This window comes from Bufo bufo, chromosome 2, assembly GCF_905171765.1.
Source record: "Bufo bufo chromosome 2, aBufBuf1.1, whole genome shotgun sequence".
NCBI lineage: Eukaryota > Metazoa > Chordata > Amphibia > Anura > Bufonidae > Bufo > Bufo bufo.
Window position 1 is genome coordinate 13,830,099 of NC_053390.1, and position 20,266 is coordinate 13,850,364.

At 42.8% G+C, this 20,266-nt stretch overlaps 1 protein-coding gene across 1 annotated transcript; it reads right to left on the reverse strand.

Annotated features, from left to right (window-relative positions):
* Positions 1-13,328: 13,328 nt before the first annotated feature.
* Positions 13,329-14,970, reverse strand: LOC120992055 (gastrula zinc finger protein XlCGF17.1-like; the record flags this gene model as incomplete). Its single annotated transcript, XM_040420817.1, has 1 exon — positions 13,329-14,970. A coding segment is annotated over one exon (972 nt), but the record flags the coding sequence as incomplete, so codon positions are not given.
* Positions 14,971-20,266: the final 5,296 nt, after the last annotated feature.

Sequence of the window (20,266 nt, forward strand, 5' to 3'; positions counted from 1 at the left end):
GCTAGTGTCTGCTCTGGCCAACCATCCTAATATAATCGCTTTTGGGGCAGCCGTTTTGCTAAAAAAAGAACTTTTATTAATATGCTAATGAGCCTCTAGGTGCTATGTGGGCGTCATTAGCACCTAGAGGCTCCGTCTACCTTCCTAAACTGCCGCCGCCCAGCGCGTCGCTCCAGCCCGCCCATCTCCTCCGGAATGCGATCCTCCCTGTGAGCGCCTGTATTCGGCGCATGCGCAGTGAATGTCTGACCGCTTCCCTGCTCAGACATCTCCACTGCGCCTGCGCGATGACGTCATAGTGCTCTGAGGAACAGGCGCAGTGGAGATGTCTGAGCAGGGAAGCGGTCAGACATTCACTGCGCATGCGCCGAATACAGGCGCTCACAGGGAGGATCGCATTCCGGAGGAGATGGGCGGGCTGGAGGGACGCGCTGGGCGGCGGCAGTTTGTGAAGGTAGACGGAGCCTCTAGGTGCTAATGACGCCCCCACAGCACCTAGAGGCTCATTAGCATATTAATAAAAGTTCTTTTTTTAGCAAAACGGCTGCCCCAAAAGCAGTGTGTGGATGCTGAGGGCAGGTATGTCTGTATTGTATGTAAGATTGATGGGATCCAGGTGGTATTAGTGTCAGTCTATATGCCACCGCCATTCGCTTCTCCTTTGGTGCGGGCAATTATGTCGTTTGTGGCGGACTTCCCTGGGTTACCATGGCTACTAGTGGGGGATTTTAACTGCACGCCGGATGACTCTTTGGATAGATGTCGGGTGGAGGGATCTGGTGGATCGCCTGGAAGTGCAGCTTTGAAGAATATTATGACTGAAACTGGTTTGGTGGATGTGTGGAGAGTGCGCAACCCTAGTAGGCGCGAATATTCGTGCAGATCTGCTACGCATCATTCATTGTCACGCATAGATCTGGCGCTTGTTAATGACTCTATGCTGCCTCTGATCCGGGACATTGTCTATCATCCTCGGTCGTTGTCTGACCACTCCTTGGTACAGATTGACGTGTGCTTGGGGGAGCTTAGACAGGGACCAAGGTTGTGGAAATGCAACCCACATTGGCTTAATGTATTGGGTGATTTATCTGAGATTTCTCTCGCGGTTAGAGAATACTTTACTGTTAATGCAGGGACGGCCTCAATCCATGGTGTCTGGGATGCTATGAAAGCGTTCTTGAGGGGAGTATTAATAAAAGAAATTAGTAAGCACAAATCCAAGTCTAGAGAAGCGGATCTTAAGGCGCATTTACAAGTGGCTGAAGCCGAACGGGTGTTTGGCAGGTTGCCTTCCCTGGTTAATAGTGAGGTGCTGGCGGTTGCTCAGGAGCAGTTGAGGTGCCACTTAATTCAGGCCGCGGAGCGGAAGCGTAGTTTTTACCGCCAAAGATCTTTTGAGGAGGGTGAGAAGGTAGGTCATCTGCTGTCTGTCGTCTCCCAGGCTCAACGGGGTTCCTCCTGTATACAGGAACTGAGGGATGGAAATGGGATCAGTAGGCAAGATACAAAAGGAATATTGGATATATTGAAGGGTTTCTATGTGTCCCTGTATGAGTCTACTGTCCCTAGTTCTGGGGATGCTCTGACCGTCTTTTTAGAGGGGGCGCAGCTGTCGGTGTTGTCTGATGAGGATAGGGAGAGACTGGAAGAGCCGATTTCACTTGAGGAACTGGAAGCAGCACTTGGAGGTATGGCGAATGGTAAGGCCCCTGGGGCTGATGGATTACCTGTAGAGATATATAAGAAATTACAGGGGGTGCTTCTTCCTGAACTGCTTAAGGTACTGGAACACTCACTGGAGACGGGTTCGCTACCACACTCGATGCAGGAGGCTATAATTGTAGTCATTCCCAAACCTGGGAAAGATCCCAAATTTCCAGACTCATATAGGCCGATTTCGCTTCTAACAGCTGATGTAAAGCTCCTAGCTAAGGTGCTGGCGAACAGGTTGTCCAGGGTGATTCTGACTATTGTACACTCTGATCAGACGGGCTTTATGCCTGGGAAGTCGACTGCTATAAACATTAGAAGGATATATGCTAGTTTGAATATCCCGGCAGACAATAGTGGAGACAGGGCCTTGCTTTCTTTAGATGCCGCTAAGGCATTCGATAGTGTAGAGTGGACTTATTTGTGGGGAGTTTTGAGAGCTATGGGCTTTGGTGCTCGGTTCATACAGTGGGTACAGGTATTATATTCAAGTCCCAGAGCCCGCATTAGAGCCAATGGGGGGCTGTCAGACAATTTTAATTTGGCCAGAGGTACCAGGCAGGGATGCCCACTGTCGCCCTTATTATTTGCATTGGCCATCGAGCCACTAGCAGCGCTAATACGCCTGTCACCTCATATTGTGGGGTTCAGATACGGTGAGGTTCAGAATAAGGTGGCTATGTATGCCGATGATACCTTGCTTTTCTTGGGCGATACTGGGTCATCCTTGGATGCTGCCATGTCACTGATAGATAGATTTGGGAATTTCTCTGGATTTAGGATTAATTGGCAAAAATCTGCTTTGATGCCTGTGGATGGACAGGCCTTGTCAGTTGAGCAAGTGGATGATAGAATTCCCCGGGTGAACAAGTTCAAATATTTAGGGCTGTACATAACGCCTAGATTGCTGGACTTTGAAGAACTAAATCTAACCCCCATGCTTGTTACTTTCAGACTTAAGGTAAGGACTTGGTGTAGGCTCTTTCTATCTGTAGTGGGCAGAGTGAACCTTTTAAAAATGGTAATGATGCCTCAGCTGCTTTATGTACTTAATAATGCTCCTGTCTGGATTCCTCTAGATAGGTTCAAGAAAATACATTCCATATTTAGAGATCTTATTTGGAAGTATGGCCAAGCAAGGATTAAAATAGAGATGCTGCAATACCCTAAGACAGAAGGTGGTTTGGCAGTCCCCAATGCCTGGATTTATTTCCTGGCATCTCAGTGCCAGCACTTTAAGGGCTGGATTGATTTTCAGGCTCCGGATGTGACAGGCAAGATACTGCAGCATTGGTTGGGCAGTCGAGACCTTATGTGTATACTGGAGGGGGCGGGAATGCATGGGGGGAGAGAGAAAGTCCTAATTATTGAAGAAGGTATGGGCGAAGGTGAAGCAGCTCAGAGGTGTGGGAGGAGTTGGAGAGCTTTCCCCAATATGGAATAATAATCTATTGCCAGAATTCACGTCTTTGTCAGGTCTTAGGAATTGGGAATCTCATGAGGTAATGAGGATAGGTCAATTAACTGAGGGCAATGTATTCAAATCTTTTCAGGGAATACAGCAAGAGTTTAATGTCCCCAAGAGGTGGTTCTATCAGTATTTGCAACTGAGGCATGCTTATGATGTCACGGTGAGGAAAGGGTGCAATATAGCTAAAATGGATGTGGTACAGAAACTTATTCTTCCGAGGGGGGGGAAGAGAGGATTGATATCACAGGTGTATACTCTATTGCTGGATACGTTTCTAGATGGGTTCCCTCTGGCGCGGATGATGAAGTGGGAGGGTGATTTGGGTGCAGTATCTAAAGATCAGTGGGAAGATATATTAGAGGCAGTTCCCAGAGTGTCTTTAAGCGAGCAGGCTAAATTGTCACAGCTTTTTATCATCCACAGAGTATACAAAACACCAGTATTTTTACAAAAAATTGGGGTTAGGAATGATGATAAGTGTCCGAAATGCATGGAGGATGGAGCGGATCTGGTACATATGTTATGGTCGTGTTCTGTGATAGGAAGATATTGGGATGAGGTGCTGAACATGATTAATCGCAAATTGGAGCTGAGATTGCAAAAGGATCCTAAGGTGTGTGTGTTGGGGTATGTGTCGGAGATCGGAGGAAGTGATCTGGTCAAGGTGGCGGTGGGAAGACTGTTATATGTGGCCAGGAAACTGGTGGCGCAGAGGTGGATCCAGGGGAGTCCGCCAACGACTGAAGAGTCTGAAAGGAGGGTGAATGACATGTTGATCATGGAAAAAAGTGTGTTAGTTAAGAGAGGCTGTCCTCAGAAGTTTGAGAAGTTGTGGAACGAATGGATGTCTCATACTCATATTATGTTATAAATTATGACAGAAGTTTTCTTACTCCTTTTCATTGGAGGGGGCAGGGGGGGCAGGGAGGGGAGGGGGGGAATGGGCGTTAATCTGATATGTTTTGTGCCATTATAAAGGTTTGGGGTCATATTTAATTTTGATGATGTATCTTGTATACCATTTCAGTTACTCATGATCGTATAACGATTACTGCTGAAATGGACATTTCGTCTGATGACGCAATGTGTTATTGTATCTTATTCTATTATTTACCATGGCAAAATGTAAATGTGATTACAGAAAATGCTTATCTTTAAAAATCAATAAAAATGATTTGATAAAAAAAAAAAGCATTACTAGCTTAACAATACATGTGAGTGGAAATAACTTGTCACATTATAACCAAGCTATTATTAGGTTAGGATATCAAAGTAGGAACATAAGTTATATACATCACTTCTGTTCAGAGGAAACCTCATGATATCAGGATCGGCATGTCTAATCCTAGACATCAATATGGAAGGCTAAGTACATTCTGCCCCCTCTAACCAACTACACATCACATGACCTCCAGAATGGGCAAATCCATTCAAGGATATAACTTAAAAGAGATAACTGTATCCTTCCGCCCCATCCTGAACTATTTTCACACATATCACTTTGGTAAGACTATTAAGACAAATAACAGGGATCTAGGATCTTTGCTAGACCATATCTTAAATGGGAAGGACTTGAAACAAGTCTTTACTGTGGGAATCCATCACTTAGCCTGGCGAAGAATGTTCTATCAATATATATATATCTAAGCAATCATTTAATGCTTTGCTAGATTATGAGTCTTGATTCTTCTGCAGGTAGAATGAAGCCTCACAATATCCTAAGACTACATCTCAATATGGAGATGATCAATTAATTTAATTATTTATTTATTCGCCAATCTAGATGGTATAATTTCACCCACACTATCAAATTAGTCTTAATAAAACTAAATATCATTCTCTGTGTCTCTTACCAATTTTATTAGGATGTGTTTCTAATATATTGTGTATTGTCATCATGTCTGTCAGTGTCAGTTATACAAAAATAATTAAGCGTGCTGTAAGAAAAAACACGTCCCAACACGTCCCCATGCGGCATTTCCCCAGCAATCTGTAATGCAAGGCACCAACGAAACAGACCAGTGTAGATGAAGCAAGGGGTTTATTCAAAAGAAAATAAACAAAGTCCAGGCAAACTTCACTGATGACAAATAACAGGAATACGAAAACGAGGGGAAGCCAGGTGTAGTCCAAATCCGTGCTTTAAATCGCTGTGCACACTTGCCAGACGAAAAGGATGCGTCAAGGGGGATTCCGGATCCTGGGTCCCACTGGAAAGGACGGAGTCCAGGTAACCTTCAGTCACTAGCACAAGTAGTTATGACCTGTATCTGGAAAGGGAAGGATAACAGTGGGCTGTGACCGACCTTTTATGTGCCTGCTAACAAATCCCAGGGCGCCAAGTGTCCACTCCCCATAGGTCATGAAACTGCCCTACACCTGTGTACAAGGCCTTGGCCGGTCATTGGCCAATTAGACCAATGCCGGCCCCCTAATTTACTTTGAATTTGTGGCCAGGTGCTTGCTTTTCCCATCACTGGTCGGCGAAGGGCATAAGAAACACGTACGCGAACCCGTTCCCGAGCGTGCACGTGGACGCCCGACAGGCTCAGCGAGAGTACACGAGCGCGTCGACATGGACACCGAAGTGGAATCCGCAAGAGGTACCGGAGACAAGCCCGGCCGCGGCGTACGGCCACTAGCCCGACCAACCTGTCCGCGAGACCCCGGCGATCTTCCGCTCCGGCGCACATGCGAACGCATCCCCACGTCGGTTCACAAAGGGGTCGAATCTGGTGTAACAGTGGAGACACGCGTAACCTGTCCCGCCGCTCCACGAGGACCCTTTTTGGTCACACCGGAGTGCGAGACAGGTGAGGATCTTACACAATCAAATGCTGGTTCGTCAGGGGACAAAACGATATCAAGCTCAAACAGGATCCTCAGATATAGATCCTGATCCAGATGGATAGACATCTAAAAATCAGGACATCTGTAGTCCCTGAGATAGGGACCCTCAAGGAGACCTGGGCTTTGATGTAGGCTCTAGAATGAAAGGAGTCTCAGTGTTTGATTCAGAACTGGCGCCTTATATGTGACCTATCCACTACACACGCCCCCTCACTTCCCCTTCCTCATCCCAGACAGGTTTTGTAATAAACTTGTTATTCATACCTCCCATTACCTCGGTATTTAACCCCTTAGGTTGGGGTTCAGGATCGCTGTATAGTAACTCCTTTATAATCCCTTTTTCCTATAGAAAACAGCTCCATACGCTTCTGTGGAACGCATGTGTGCTCCACAGACCGGACGGGAAGTGCGTTCCATCGTATCGCGTGTGCGTTCCACAGACCAGAAATAGTTGACACCGGAAGTCTGCTGTGGAACGCAAATGCGCTCCACAGTGCAACTCGATATTAAATTAATATAAGGTATGATAATATGGCGCTACAATGCGCTTTACTAGCACAAATGCCAATAGGGCTAAGCTCTTATTATTGAGAAAATTCTAATTGCGCTAGAAAGCAGACCATATAACAAAGGGCAAGAAAAACATACTATTAGGGCGCTGATAAACCTTGCCTGGGAGTAAACCACATATAGAAATCAAACGGAGAATGGAAGTGGAGGGGGAAGGGGAGGTGGGAAATAAGATAACATAAGGGGACAGTACTTTAAAGGGATATATTCTATAAATTTTTTTATTATCCCGATTTGAATCGATACTCAAAATTGGCCCACATCCTACAAAAGAAAGCAAGGAAAAACTTCCAGGGGGTAATCCATATTGGTGAGGATCCTCCCGTGAGACTTATCAGTTAATATAATTCACAATGGACCTTTACGATCCGATGATCCTGATTACAGCCTATATTTAGATATCTGAGATCTCCATGATAAGGAGACAAGAAAAAGAAAAAAAGAAGAAGGTAACCCAAGGAGGGTGCATTTGTGAAGAAAATTCAAATCATGTCAAATAATTGACAGGGAGCCAAAGAAAACATAAATGGGAAATATTGCTGACTATAAAAAACAGCCAAATGACAATTGTTCATTGAGACCCCCTGGACTTGCTGTTTGTAATCTATAAATCCATTGACTCTGCCTCTGTAGTATCTTTCTATCCCAATCTCCCTTTTGTGGAGAGGAATGAATCACTTCAATAACTTGAAATCTGAAGGATCTCGGGTCCACCTCATGGAACTCATGAGCATGATTTGCTACTGGTGAGTCCCTCTTATGTCTGATGTCTCCAATGTGTTCACCAATTCTCCCTCTCAGTTCTCTTTTACTTTTTCCTACATAATTGAGAGGGCACTGACACGTGATGATATACACAACTCCACATGTTCTAGAGTTTGAGAAATCCCTCATGTCAAAAGTTCTTCCCGTAGAGACACTTCTAAATGTCTTTGATATTAAAATAAAGGGATAGGGTATACAGCAACTGCATTTGAAGGTCCCCAGAGGTATTCGGTCATGCCAAGTGCCTGGGGGCCTAGGTTTTACATACATACTATGTACCAGGCGATCCTTAATGGACCTACCCCTCCTAAACGTAACAGCTGGTCTAGAAGTAGTACGTCCACCAGATCTTGATCTGTCTGCAAAATTCCCCAGTGCTTTCTCAATATCTCATAGATCTTCTCATGAGCATTATCATATGTACCTATTATCCTCATTATGCCTCTCTGTTGTTCCTTTGCTTGGGGCCTTAACAACTCCTTCCTATCTGTAGAAATGGAGTGTTTAAATGCACCCTTGAGTGTCTCATCAGGGGACCCCCTCTGTAAAAATCTATTCCTCAAATCTCTTGATTGCCGAACAAAAGTAGAGGTATTTGTACAATTTTTTCTCACACGGATATATTGTCCCTTCGGTATTCCCTTCTTAAGGGGTTGCGGGTGAAAACTCCCCCAGTGGAGCAGGCTATTGGTAGCCTTGGCTTTTCTGAAGGTTTTTGTGTGAAGTATCCCCTCTTTTTTAGAGATTTTTATGACAAGGAAGGAGATCTCACGTTCACTGATTTTACAAGTGAACCGAAGGCCTATAGGATTATGATTCAAAGACTTCACTAAGGAATTGAAGGCATCCACTGGACCATCCCATAAGATGAAGATATCATCAATATATCTTCCCCAGAAGAGGATATTGGTGGTCCAGGGATCCTCCACCTCTCCAAAAACAATACAGTCTTCCCACCAGCCCAGGAGCAGGTTAGCATATGTAGGCGCACAGGGACTACCCATGGCCGTGCCCCTGAGCTGGTGGTAAAACTTAGACTCAAAAAGGAAAAAGTTATGAGTCAATATATAGTCCAGAAGGTAGAGAAAAAGACAATTATGTGGCCTCAATTGTATTCCTCTTGTTTCCAGAAAGAATTGTACAGCTTTAATGCCCCAATCATGTGGTATACTACTATAGAGGGCCTCTACATCAATGGAGGCTAACATAACATGATCCTCTACAGCAGTATCCTGGATTCTCAGGAGGAGGGCAGTCGTGTCCTTTATATAAGAGGGTAAAGATGAAACAAACGATCTTAAGATCTTATCAACATAAACACTTACATTTTGAGAGAGAGAGTCCACTCCCGATACAATTGGTCTCCCCTTTAGCGGATATCTCCCTTTATGGATTTTAGGGAGGGCATAAAATGTTGGAATCTGCGAATTGCTAGGGGTCATAAACTTTAATTCCTCAGGGGAAATTAGTCTATTTTCAAAGGCGTCAAGTAAGTTTTGTAGGTATTACTATGTATTATAGAAGTAGAGAAATTCAAACTTGGAAAATAGAAATTTTTGGCAAATTTGGTATTTTTTTATAAATATTTTTTATTTTTTTTACTCCATTTTACCACTGTCATGAAGTACAATATGTGGCGAAAGAACAATCTCAGAATGGCCTGGATAAGTCAAAGCGTTTTAAAGTTATCACCGCTTAAAGTGACACTGGTCAGATTTGCTAAAAAAATTGCCTGGTCCTTAAGGTGAAATAAGGCTGTGTCCTTAAGGAGTTAAAAAGTGGGTTTTTGAAAATTTCAGAAAAATTTCAAGATTTGCCTCTAAACTTCTAAGCCGTGTAACGGCCCCAAAAAATAAAATGTCATTCCCAAAATGATCCAAACATGAAGTAGACATATGGGGAATGTAAAGTAATAACTATTTTTGTAGGTATTACTATGTATTATAGAAGTAGAGAAATTTAAACTGGGAAATTTGCTAATTTTTCACAATGTTTGGTAAATTTGGTATTTTTCTATAAATAAAAAAGAATTTTTTTTACTCCATTTTACCAGTGTCATGAAGTACAATATGTGACGAAGAAACAATCTCAGAATGGCCTGGATAAGTCAAAGCGTTTTAAAGTTATCACCACATAAAGTGACACTGGTCAGATTTGCAAAAAATGGCCTGGTCTTTAAGGTGAAAATGAGCCCAGTCCATAAGGGGTTAAGGGTGTGCACACTTATGCAACCATATTATTTTATTTTTATATTTTTTCTTCCCTCTACTTAAAAGATTTCAGTTTATTTTTCGAGTTGTACAGTTTATAGGTCACATTAAAGGTGGAAAAAGTTCTAAAATGATTTATCTTTGTCTAATTTTTTTATAGCACAGAAACCTGACATTTTAACAGGGGTGTGTAGACTTTTTATATCCACTGAATATATTCTTTATCGTTGTATGTAATTTTTATCAATATTGTGTTTTTTTTTGACTTGAGTAAGGAGTACACTGTCTCCGAATCGCGTTGTTGCTCATTACCAAATAAAAAAAGATTCTATATACATCCATTGAGGTCGTGTCTTTGCGCCAAGAGGTATCCCACTCTGTGTACTATCCTAGTACACATCCCCCTACTGTGAACTACATACTCTGTCATTGTACCACTCACTGGCCCCCTCATACTGCTGCCAACTACACACACTGTCACTGGGCCACTCTGTGGTCTCCTCATGCTGTTCCCACCCTCCCCACTTCATGACTGGGCCACTATTTTGCCTTTCGGCCTGGCTGACATCATTTATTTGACATTTCTTCTGATCTGTCAGAAGGAAGGAAAAATGAGATGCACAACGGATCATGTCTGTGTAGCAGCTGTAAGGCCTGTATGGTCCCATCAGAATTGGCTTATGATTTGGTAGCTAAAAGCAAGAGTGGGTACAAAACACAAAATACATGCAAATATTCCATTAACGTGTCATCTCTGTTTAAGATCCACTCCTGTTTTTTTTGGCATTAGCAATACTGATGGATTATTGAGAAAATGCTGACCGAGTGAAGGCGGATGCTCCACAGACAGGATCAGTTTTTTGTGGGTTATTGTTCTGACGGATCAGAGGAAGGACAAATTAATCAGTGACGTCAACACAAACTTACTGCTGACACCCTCTCCACTCTGTCAGGGGAAAATACTTGTATAAGCGTTTAATAGAACAGGTTCTGTAGACATCTACCGTATTTTTCGCCCTATAAGACGCACCGGCCCATAAGACGCACCTAGGTTTTTGAGGAGGAAAATAATAAAAAATATATTTTGAACCAAAAGGTGTGCTTTTGGTGGGTTTTGAACTAATTGTGGTCTGTGGATGGCGCACGGTTATGGGGGATCTGTGGGTGATGCACTGTTATGGGGGATCTGTGGGTGACGCACATGGGGGATCTGTGGGTGACACTTATGGGGGATCTGTGGGTGACACTTATGGGGGATCTGTGGGTGACACTAATGGGGGATCTGTGGGTGACCCTTATGGGGGATCTGTGGGTGGCTCTTATTGGGGTCTCTGGATGGCACTGTTATGGGGATCTGTGTATGACAGTTATGGGGGGGATCTGTGTCATCCACAGATCCCCTCCATAAGTGTCCCTGTAGTGAATGACCCTCAATACAGGGGGTGGGGGTCGCATCTGCTTTTATAGTGACAGCGGGGCCCGTGCAGTGACTGTATTCTACTACACGGGCCCCGCTCACTGTATATTATCGTATCTGTAATGGTTAATTGTTATGTATATAATCGGGTAATCAGCGCCTGTAAACTTACAACTACAAGCGCTCGGTAACAGAGAGGAGGCAGGCCGGGAGGACGGGCACTGGCAGCGTGAGTCACTACGTCATGCGCCCACGCCGCCTGCTTCATTCATAAAGTGGGCGGTGCAGGCGCGTGACGTAGTGACTCACGCTGCCAGCGCCCATCCTCCCGGTCTGCCTCCCCTCTGCTACCGAGCGCTTGTAGTTGTAAGCATACAGGCGCTGATTACCCGATTATATACATAACAATTAACTATTACAGATACAATAATATACAGTGAGCGGGGCCCGTGTAGTAGAATACAGTCACTGCACGAGCCCCGCTGTCATTATTAAAGCAGATGCCTGCCCCCAGCCCCTCCTCCCTCACAGCTGATACACCCGCCGCGCGGCATCGCGGCGGGTGTATCATTGAAAATTCGGCAAAATCCCAGCATTCGCCCCATAAGACGCACTGCTATTTTCCCCCCACTTTTGGGGGGGAAAAAGTGCGTCTTATAGGGCGAAAAATACGGTATGTGGAATCAGCTGACAAGGGTGTAAAAGGAGTGCGCTTCTTCTTGGCGCTAACATCGACCTGTAAGGCTGAGTTCATACTTGAGTTATTTGGTCAGTTTTGGCCCCGTCACTGCCCAAGTGAAGTGTGCAGTGATTCTAAGAGCGACGCCTGTCATCTGCATGTCATACTGACTCACAGTGTTATGTCACTACCACAGCAGACTCGGAATTAGGCATTTTTTTAACGTTATTTGTCGTGAATAAATTCGGATCGAAGCAAATTTTTTCGGAAAATTCCACGAACCGGTCGAATCAAATTTTTAAAAAAATTCGCTCATCTCTAATAATAATGGCAATACCAAACTTGTATACTTTTTACTTTATTTTATTACTTTTAAACAAAATATGAGGTTTGCTTTTTTGTGTCCTCGTGTCGATTTTATTGGTACCATTTTTGTGGTATATAGGAAAAGAGAAGTGTAGCAGCTCTCACCTGCCCTTCCTTTAGTTGTGAGCACGGATGGCCCGTGTCAGGTGCGGGCAGCAAATGCAGAAAGAAGTTGAGAAAAATCCAGCTCCACTTTAAAGGAATGTGCGTTTATTCAGCTTGCGGTTAAAAACTCATCCATGAAATACAAACATTATCAGTCTTGTCTACGCGTTTCGGGCTACCAGAGACATTTCCAGCCCTTCTTCATGACACAGAAAGACATTAAAAGTGAGACCTTTTAAAGGGGAGGGTGCACCTGTGTTCACTGATTGTTTCCACAGGCCTGTAACCGCCCCCAGGAAAAGGTGCCACACCTTCAGTTAACTCTTCTCATGAAAATTAAATGAAAGAAAAAACAAAAATGTAACCATATGTATGCATAGAGAAAATAAATGCATAATAACTATGCAAAAAACTATGTCATACAAGGGTATACATATAAAAAGGATACATGGGGTATTGCAGCAATAATCCACATACTATCAATTTTGGTGTGTGTATTTCTCCTTTCTCCGAGAATGTTATAGCAAATTTCTGATGATCTGATCTCCATTACATTCCACCATAGTCTGCTAAAACACTGCTATATACCCGGCTCATACCCCATGTATCCTTTTTATATGTATACCCTTGTATGACATAGTTTTTTGCATAGTTATTATGCATTTATTTTCTCTATGCATACATATGGTTACATTTTTGTTTTTTCTTTCATTTCATTTTCATGAGAAGAGTTAACTGAAGGTGTGGCACCTTTTCCTGGGGGCGGTTACAGGCCTGTGGAAACAATCAGTGAACACAGGTGCACCCTCCCCTTTAAAAGGTCTCACTTTTAATGTCTTTCTGTGTCATGAAGAAGGGCTGGAAATGTCTCTGGTAGCCCGAAACGCGTAGACAAGACAAGACTGCTAATGTTTGTATTTCATGGATGAGTTTTTAACCGCAAGCTGAATAAAACGCACACTCCTTTAAAGTGGAGCTGGATTTTTCTCAACTTCTTTCTGCATTTTTGTGGTATGTACTACTTTTTGAACACTGTTATTAAATTTTTTGTAGGGACAAAGTGACAGAAAAATGGTAAATCATGTGTTTTAAATTTAATTCCTGTATGGCGTTCATCTCACAGGAATTTTTTTTAAATGTATTTTAATAGGTCATTTACGGACACAGTGATACCTAACATGTTTATATATTTTTATATTTAAAATTGGGAAAGAGGAGGAAGACAAACGTTTAATATTTTTTGCCTTTTTTTTTCTACTTGTTTTCCCTTTTTATTTATTAACTATTAGTCCCCTGGGCAAGCTAAAACTTGGGATCTTTTGATCTCTTGTCCTAATCAGCCTATTAGAGATCTATTAGGGTGAATAACATTTTGACACGCTCCCTGCTGAGCTGTGCCTCGTTCATAGCTTAGCAGGGAGCTTACCATGGCAGGCCTGGGAAGCTTTAGAAGCAATTTCACTCTGCCTTACCTCACATATGCAGCAATCGCTGTTGAACGCGGCATCTGAGTGGTTAAATGACAGGGTTCGGTGCAATTGTCGTTCCTCGTCATTGTGGCCAGGTGTCGGCTGTATAATACATCCAGCACCCGCCGCGTATGGATTGAGCTAATTGAGGATAGGTCATCAATATAAATTGCTGCACAATCATTATAATCTCGTGTTGTCCATTACTTGAGAGAGCACTTGATGGTCTTACTATGTGAGGCACATGACTTTATCAATATGTGCTTCCACGTGCCTTTCATTAATAGTAAGTGCCTCATCAAGTACCTCTTTACATAATGGGCAACATGGGGTTACTGTGGGTATTTCTTTGTGTTATTTTATTTGTAATCGAATAATGTCATTCTTTAATTGGAATCAAAATCAAAGTCTAAATTCTGGAATTGTGATCGCATCCTTACTCTTCTGTGACTTCTCTCATGACTAATAAGATCTGATTTTTGCGTAAAACATTGCTCACATTCTGAACATGAATACGGCTTCTCTCCTGTGTGACATATCGCATGTTTAACAAGAGTTCGTCTAACTGTAAAACGTTTCCCACATTCTGAACATGTATATGGTTTCTCTCCTGTGTGATATCTCTGATGTTTAACAAGATCAGATTTTTGTCTAAAACATTTCCCACATTCTGAACATGTATATGGCTTCTCACCTGTGTGACATCTCTCATGATTAACTAGATCTGATTTTTGTCTAAAACATTTCCCACATTCTGAACATGTATATGGCTTCTCACCTGTGTGACATCTCTCATGTCTAACAAGATCTGATTTTTGACTAAAACATTTCCCACATTCTGAACATGTATATGGCTTCTCTCCTGTGTGACATCTCTCATGTATAACAAGAAATGATTTTTGACTAAAACATTTCCCACATTCTGAACATGTATATGCTTTCTCTGTGTGACATCTCTGATGTTGAACGAGAATTGATTTGCATGTAAAACATTTCCCACATTCTGAACATGAATATGGCTTCTCTCCTGTGTGACATTTCTGATGTGTAACAAGACTGTATTTCTGTGTAAAACATTTCCCACATTCTGAACATGAATATGGCTTCTCTCCTGTGTGAATTCTCTCATGTATAACAAGATGTGATTTCCATGTGAAGCATTTCCCACATTCTGAACATGAATACATTTTCTCTCCTTTGTGACGTCTTTGGTGTGTAGAAAGTCCTGAGATGTTTGTGGATTCTTTGCCACAATGAAACCTTTTAATCCTTTTCTGACTTGTACTTGCGGTAACAATCTGTGATTGGTCCAGAGAAGGTTCCTCATAATTAGGAGGATTATATGACAGATCTGTACTGTGAAGTCCTGGATGTACATTAAGGGTGATGAGGTTTTCTCCTGAAGAGCGCTGCATGATATCTTCATTTAGTGGTAACATGACATTTTCACATTTCTTACTGGGATTTTCTGTTAAGATAAAAATTTGTTTTAAAGTTGTTTTTTTCTCGCAAACTACAGAGTAGACAAACTTATAACATTCCAATTAGGCTGGAAGTTGATCCAGCAGGAACGAGAAGTGTTCATTCATTTGGAATCCATTCTTCGCTTGTGCACTGCACTTGTGATCCCAGCCTTACAACGCTTCTGTAACTTCCTGAAAAGCCAGACCATGTCTGGAAACGAGCCATGCTCTCTGTCAACACATTTTGCCCTTCAACAGCAACTATACATCATTTGAATAAAACAAGGAACACCATGGTTGGAGCTGGTGAAGTAGGGCCTAATGGTTTGGGGCTGGTGGGGGGACATCATAGTTTGGGTCTGGTGAAGGGGGCCATCATGATTTGGGGCTGGTGGGGGGACATCATGGTTTGGAGCTGGTGAAGGAGGGCATCATGATTTGTAGCTGGTGGGGGGACATCATGGTTTGGAGCTGCTTTGCTGTCTCATGGTCAGGACACCCTGCAACCATTGGGTAAACAACTGGGCAGATTTACTAATCCTATTTCAATGTACAGAGTAAATCTGCATCCCCTATCAGACACCACATCAGTGGGGATGCCGTGTAATTTCACGATGTTATCAATAAACACTTGAGCAAGAGTTTTGGCATTGGGCAAACCTGATAATGGTATAAAGCGTGCCATCTTACTGAAGCGGTCCACCAACACCAAAATCACCGTCTTCCCAGAGGAACTAGGCAAATCAGTGATGAAGTCCATGGACAAATGCGTCCAGGGACGGGATGGACAAAAGAAGAGATCCTGAAGGCCGAGTATGAGTCACCTTGGCACGTGCACAGGTCTCACAGGCTGCCACATAACCCTCCACACCTTTATGTAAACCTGGCCACCAGAATCTCCAGGAAATAAGATCCACAGTGGATCTGCTCCCAGGGTGTCCCGCAAGGACAGTATCATGATGTTCCTTGAACACCTTGTGCCATAGCCCAGAAGGAACAAACAACCTCCCTGGAAGACAGCAATCAGGTGCCTCACCCTGAGCTTCCAACACCTCCGCCTCAAGTTCGGGATAAAGGGTGGACACCACCAACACCCCATCAGCCAAAATCGGAGCAGCATCCTCCGAATCTACCCCCCCCCCCAGGAAAGCTACGAGACAAAGCATTCGACTTCACAAAATTAAATCTGGTAAAAAACAATGACTATCTGGCCTGCCTTGGGTTCAGACGCTTCGCTGATTGCAGGTAAGCCAGATTCTTATGATCAGTAATTACCGTAATGGGATAAATCGCTCCTTTTAACCAATGACGCCATTCTTCAAAGGCAAATTTAATGATTAGCAACTCTCTATTACCAACATCATAATTTCTTTCGGCAGAAGAGAGTTTTTTTGAAAAAAAGAAGGACCCTGCTACAAAACTGCTCTGACTCCCACTTCTGACGCGTCAACCTCCACAATGTAAGGATGAGACACATCAGGTTGCACCAGAATGGGAGCAGAAGTGAAACATTTCTTTATTGCAGAAAAAGCATATAATGCCTCTTCAGACCAGACTGAGAAATCCACACCTTTCTTGGTCATTTGGGTCATAAGTTTGACAACAGTAGAATAATTCAGGATACATTTTCTGCAGTAATTAGTAAACCCAAAAAAAACTGCATCAGCGCTTTCTGATTCTCAGGTCGATCCCAGTCAAATACTGCAAGGACCTTTTCGGGATCCATACGAAAACCTAAGGAAGAAAGCAAGTAACCCAGGAACTGCAGCTCCAGAACAGCAAAACCACATTTTTCTAACTTAGCCTATAACTTATTCTCCCGGAGGATCAGTAATACTTTTCTTAAATGATCCTGATGAGTTTTAATATCGGGCGAGTAAATTAGTATGCCATCGAGGTAAATAACAACAAACCTCCCCACCAAATGATGAATAATGTCATTGATAAAGTGCTGAAAGACCGCCGGGGCATTAGTCAACCCAAAGGGCATGACAAAGTTCTCGAAGTGGCCCTCAGGGGTATTAAAGGTTGTCTTCCATTTGTCCCCTTCCCTGATTCTTATCAAATTATAAGCCCCTCTTAAATCCAACTTGGAAAACACCTTGGCTCCGACAATCTGATCGAATAAATCCGGGATCAAGGAAAGGGGATAAGGATCAAGGACAGTGATACGATTTAGCTTGCGGAAGTCTAAACACAGTCTAAGTGTCCCATCTTTTTTTTTTAACAAAAAAGAAGCCGGCAGTCCACTGGTGACTTAGATGGTCTAATATGTCCGTTTGCCAAACTCTCTGCAATATACTCTCGCATAGCAACTCTTTCAGGTTTGGAAAGATTATACATCCAAGACTTTGGCAATTTAGCTCTGGGAATAAGGTTGACCGGACAATCATACTCTCGGTGAGGGGGTAACTCCTGATCTCAACCCTCAGAGAATACAACAGAAAAATCTGAAAGAAACGGGGGTAACACCTTAGTAGATACCACAGAAAGTGACGTGCAGAGACAGTTGTCTATACAGAAATCACTCCAATTACTGATCTGTCTTGCTTGTCAATCTATGTCTGGTCAACCATAGTAAATCTAGCACTAGAGGGGCAGGCAAACCCTTCAGTACAAAACAAGAAATTGACTCAACATGGGAATCACCCACCCTCAAATGAATATCATGCACCATATGAGTCAAACACTTTTGCGAGAGAGGGGCGGAATCAATAGCAAACACAGATATCCCCTTGTTTAATGCGCTTGTTTTAAAACCATGACTTTGAACGAACTGATAGTCCACAAGGTTAACCCCTGCCCCACTGTCAACAAATACTTCCAATTCAATATTTTCAGAGTCTAGCGCCACTATTGCAGGAAGGAGAAATCGAGTACTACCAGTAAAAGAAAAAAAATACCTTCTCTGACTCCCCACACAAACTGCAAAGAGAAAGAGAACTAGACCCATTAGTTACAACTTTTTTCTTTTTCACCTTGAGGTTTAATATAAGGACATACGTTAATAAAATGTCCTTCTTTACAACAGAACAAACAAAGTCTTTTCTGAACCCTGAAGTTCCTCTTACCAGGGCACGAAGAGACCTGTCCCAATTGCATAGGTTCATCAGCAGACACGAGCTTGAGTGTCTCTGTACCCCGCGGGACAGAAGAGGCTGTTTCCCCATATGGTAGTGCATCCCGAGTGATGGGAACCTTGCATCTCTCTCAGGCATCTATCAATCCGTATGGCCAGGGACATAGCCACCTCCAAAGAATCAGGGTTTTTGTGGAATGCCAGGGCGTCTTTTAGTCTCTCAGACAGCCCTTGACAGAATTGACTACAGAGTGCTTGGTCATTCCACTCCGAATCAGTCGCCCATCTCCTAAATTCAGAGCAATATGACTCTGCAGGACATTCTCCCTGACTCAAACTATGCAGCTTAGATTCGGCCAGAGAAACCCGGTCTGTGTCATCATAAATAAGGCCCAGGGCCCTGAAAAATTAATCCACTGATTGGAGGGATTGGGAACGATCGGTAGAGAAAAGGCCCAGGACTGAGCATCACATTTCAGCAGAGAAATAATAATCCACACATCGTCAGAGGAGTGCGGACACAGTCGAAAATACAGTTTACAAGATTCTCTGAACCAAACAAAATTATCATTCCCCCCAGAGAACCTATCTAGGAGGGCGACTTTAAGTTCAAGGCTGCCCAGGTTACCATTGACGGAACCAGACACCTGAGAATTCTGAAACTATGCAACTGAATTACGGAGGTCAGCTACCTCCAAAGATAATCTCTGCATAGAAACATAGAATGTGTCTGACCAATATACTGAATACTATGAATAGCCCTTGGCCCTATCTTATATGAAGGATGGCCTTATGCCTATCCCATGCATGCTTAAACTTCTTCACTGTATTTGCAGCTACCACTTCTGCAGGAAGGCTATTCCATGCATCCACTACTCTCTCAGTAAAGTAATACTTCCTGATATTACTATTAAACCTTTGCCCCTCTAATTTAAAACTATGTCCTCTTGTAGCAGTTTTTCTTCTTTTAAATATTCTCTCCTCTTTTACCTTGTTGATTCCCTTTATGTATTTAGCAGTTTCTATCATATCCCCTCTGTCTCGTCTTTCTTCCAAGCTATACATGTTAAGGTCCTTTAATCTTTCCTGATAAGTTTTATCCTGCAATCCATGTACTAGTTTAGTAGCTCTTCTCTGAACTCTCTCCAAAGTATCAATATCCTTCTGGAGATATGGTCTCCAGTACTGAGCACAATACTCCAAATGAGGTCTCACTAGGGCTCTGTAGAGCGGCATGAGCGCCTCCCTCTGTCTACTGGTAATGCCTCTCCCTATACACCCCAGCATTCTGCTAGCATTTCCTGCTGCTCTATGACATTGTCTGCCTACCTTTAAGTCTTCTGAAATAATGACCCCTAAATCCCTATCCTCAGATACTGAGGTTAGGACTGTATCACTAATTCTATATTCTGCTCTTGGGTTTTTACGCCCCAGGTGCATTATCTTGCACTTATCAACATTACATTTTAGTTCTTTATCTTCTTCCATATACCTTCCTTCTTTTGTTTTTAATTTTGTAATTCCTTGTTTTAGTTTCCTTTTTTCATTTATGTATCTGAAGAATGCCTTATCGCCTTTTTTCCCTGACTGAGCTAATTTCTCTTCTGCCTGTGCTTTGGAAGCTCTTATAACTTGTTTGGCCTCTCTCTGCCTAATCTTATAAATTTCCCTGTCATCCTGTTTTTTTTAATTTTTATAATTACTAAATGCTATCTTTTTGTTTTTAATGATTTTGGCCACTTCTGCTGAGTACCACAGTGGTCTCTTCCTTTTTTTGCTTTTACTGACAAGCCTAATGCAATCTTCTGTTGCCTTCAATAGTGCCACTTTTAAGTAGTCCCATTTCTCCCGGACTCCAATGAAACTGTTCCAGTCTGATAGGGACTCGTATACCTCTAATCTAATTTTAGACAAGTCTGTTTTTCTAAAATCTAAAACTTTTGTTTTTGTGTGGTGTGACTCAGTCACTGTACTTATAGTAAACCACACTGACTGGTGATCACTAGATCCCAAGCTTTCCCCTACAGTAATATCAGATACCAAATTCCCATTTGTGAATACTAAATCTATAATGGCCTCCTTCCGGGTTGGCTCCTCAACTACTTGCTGTAG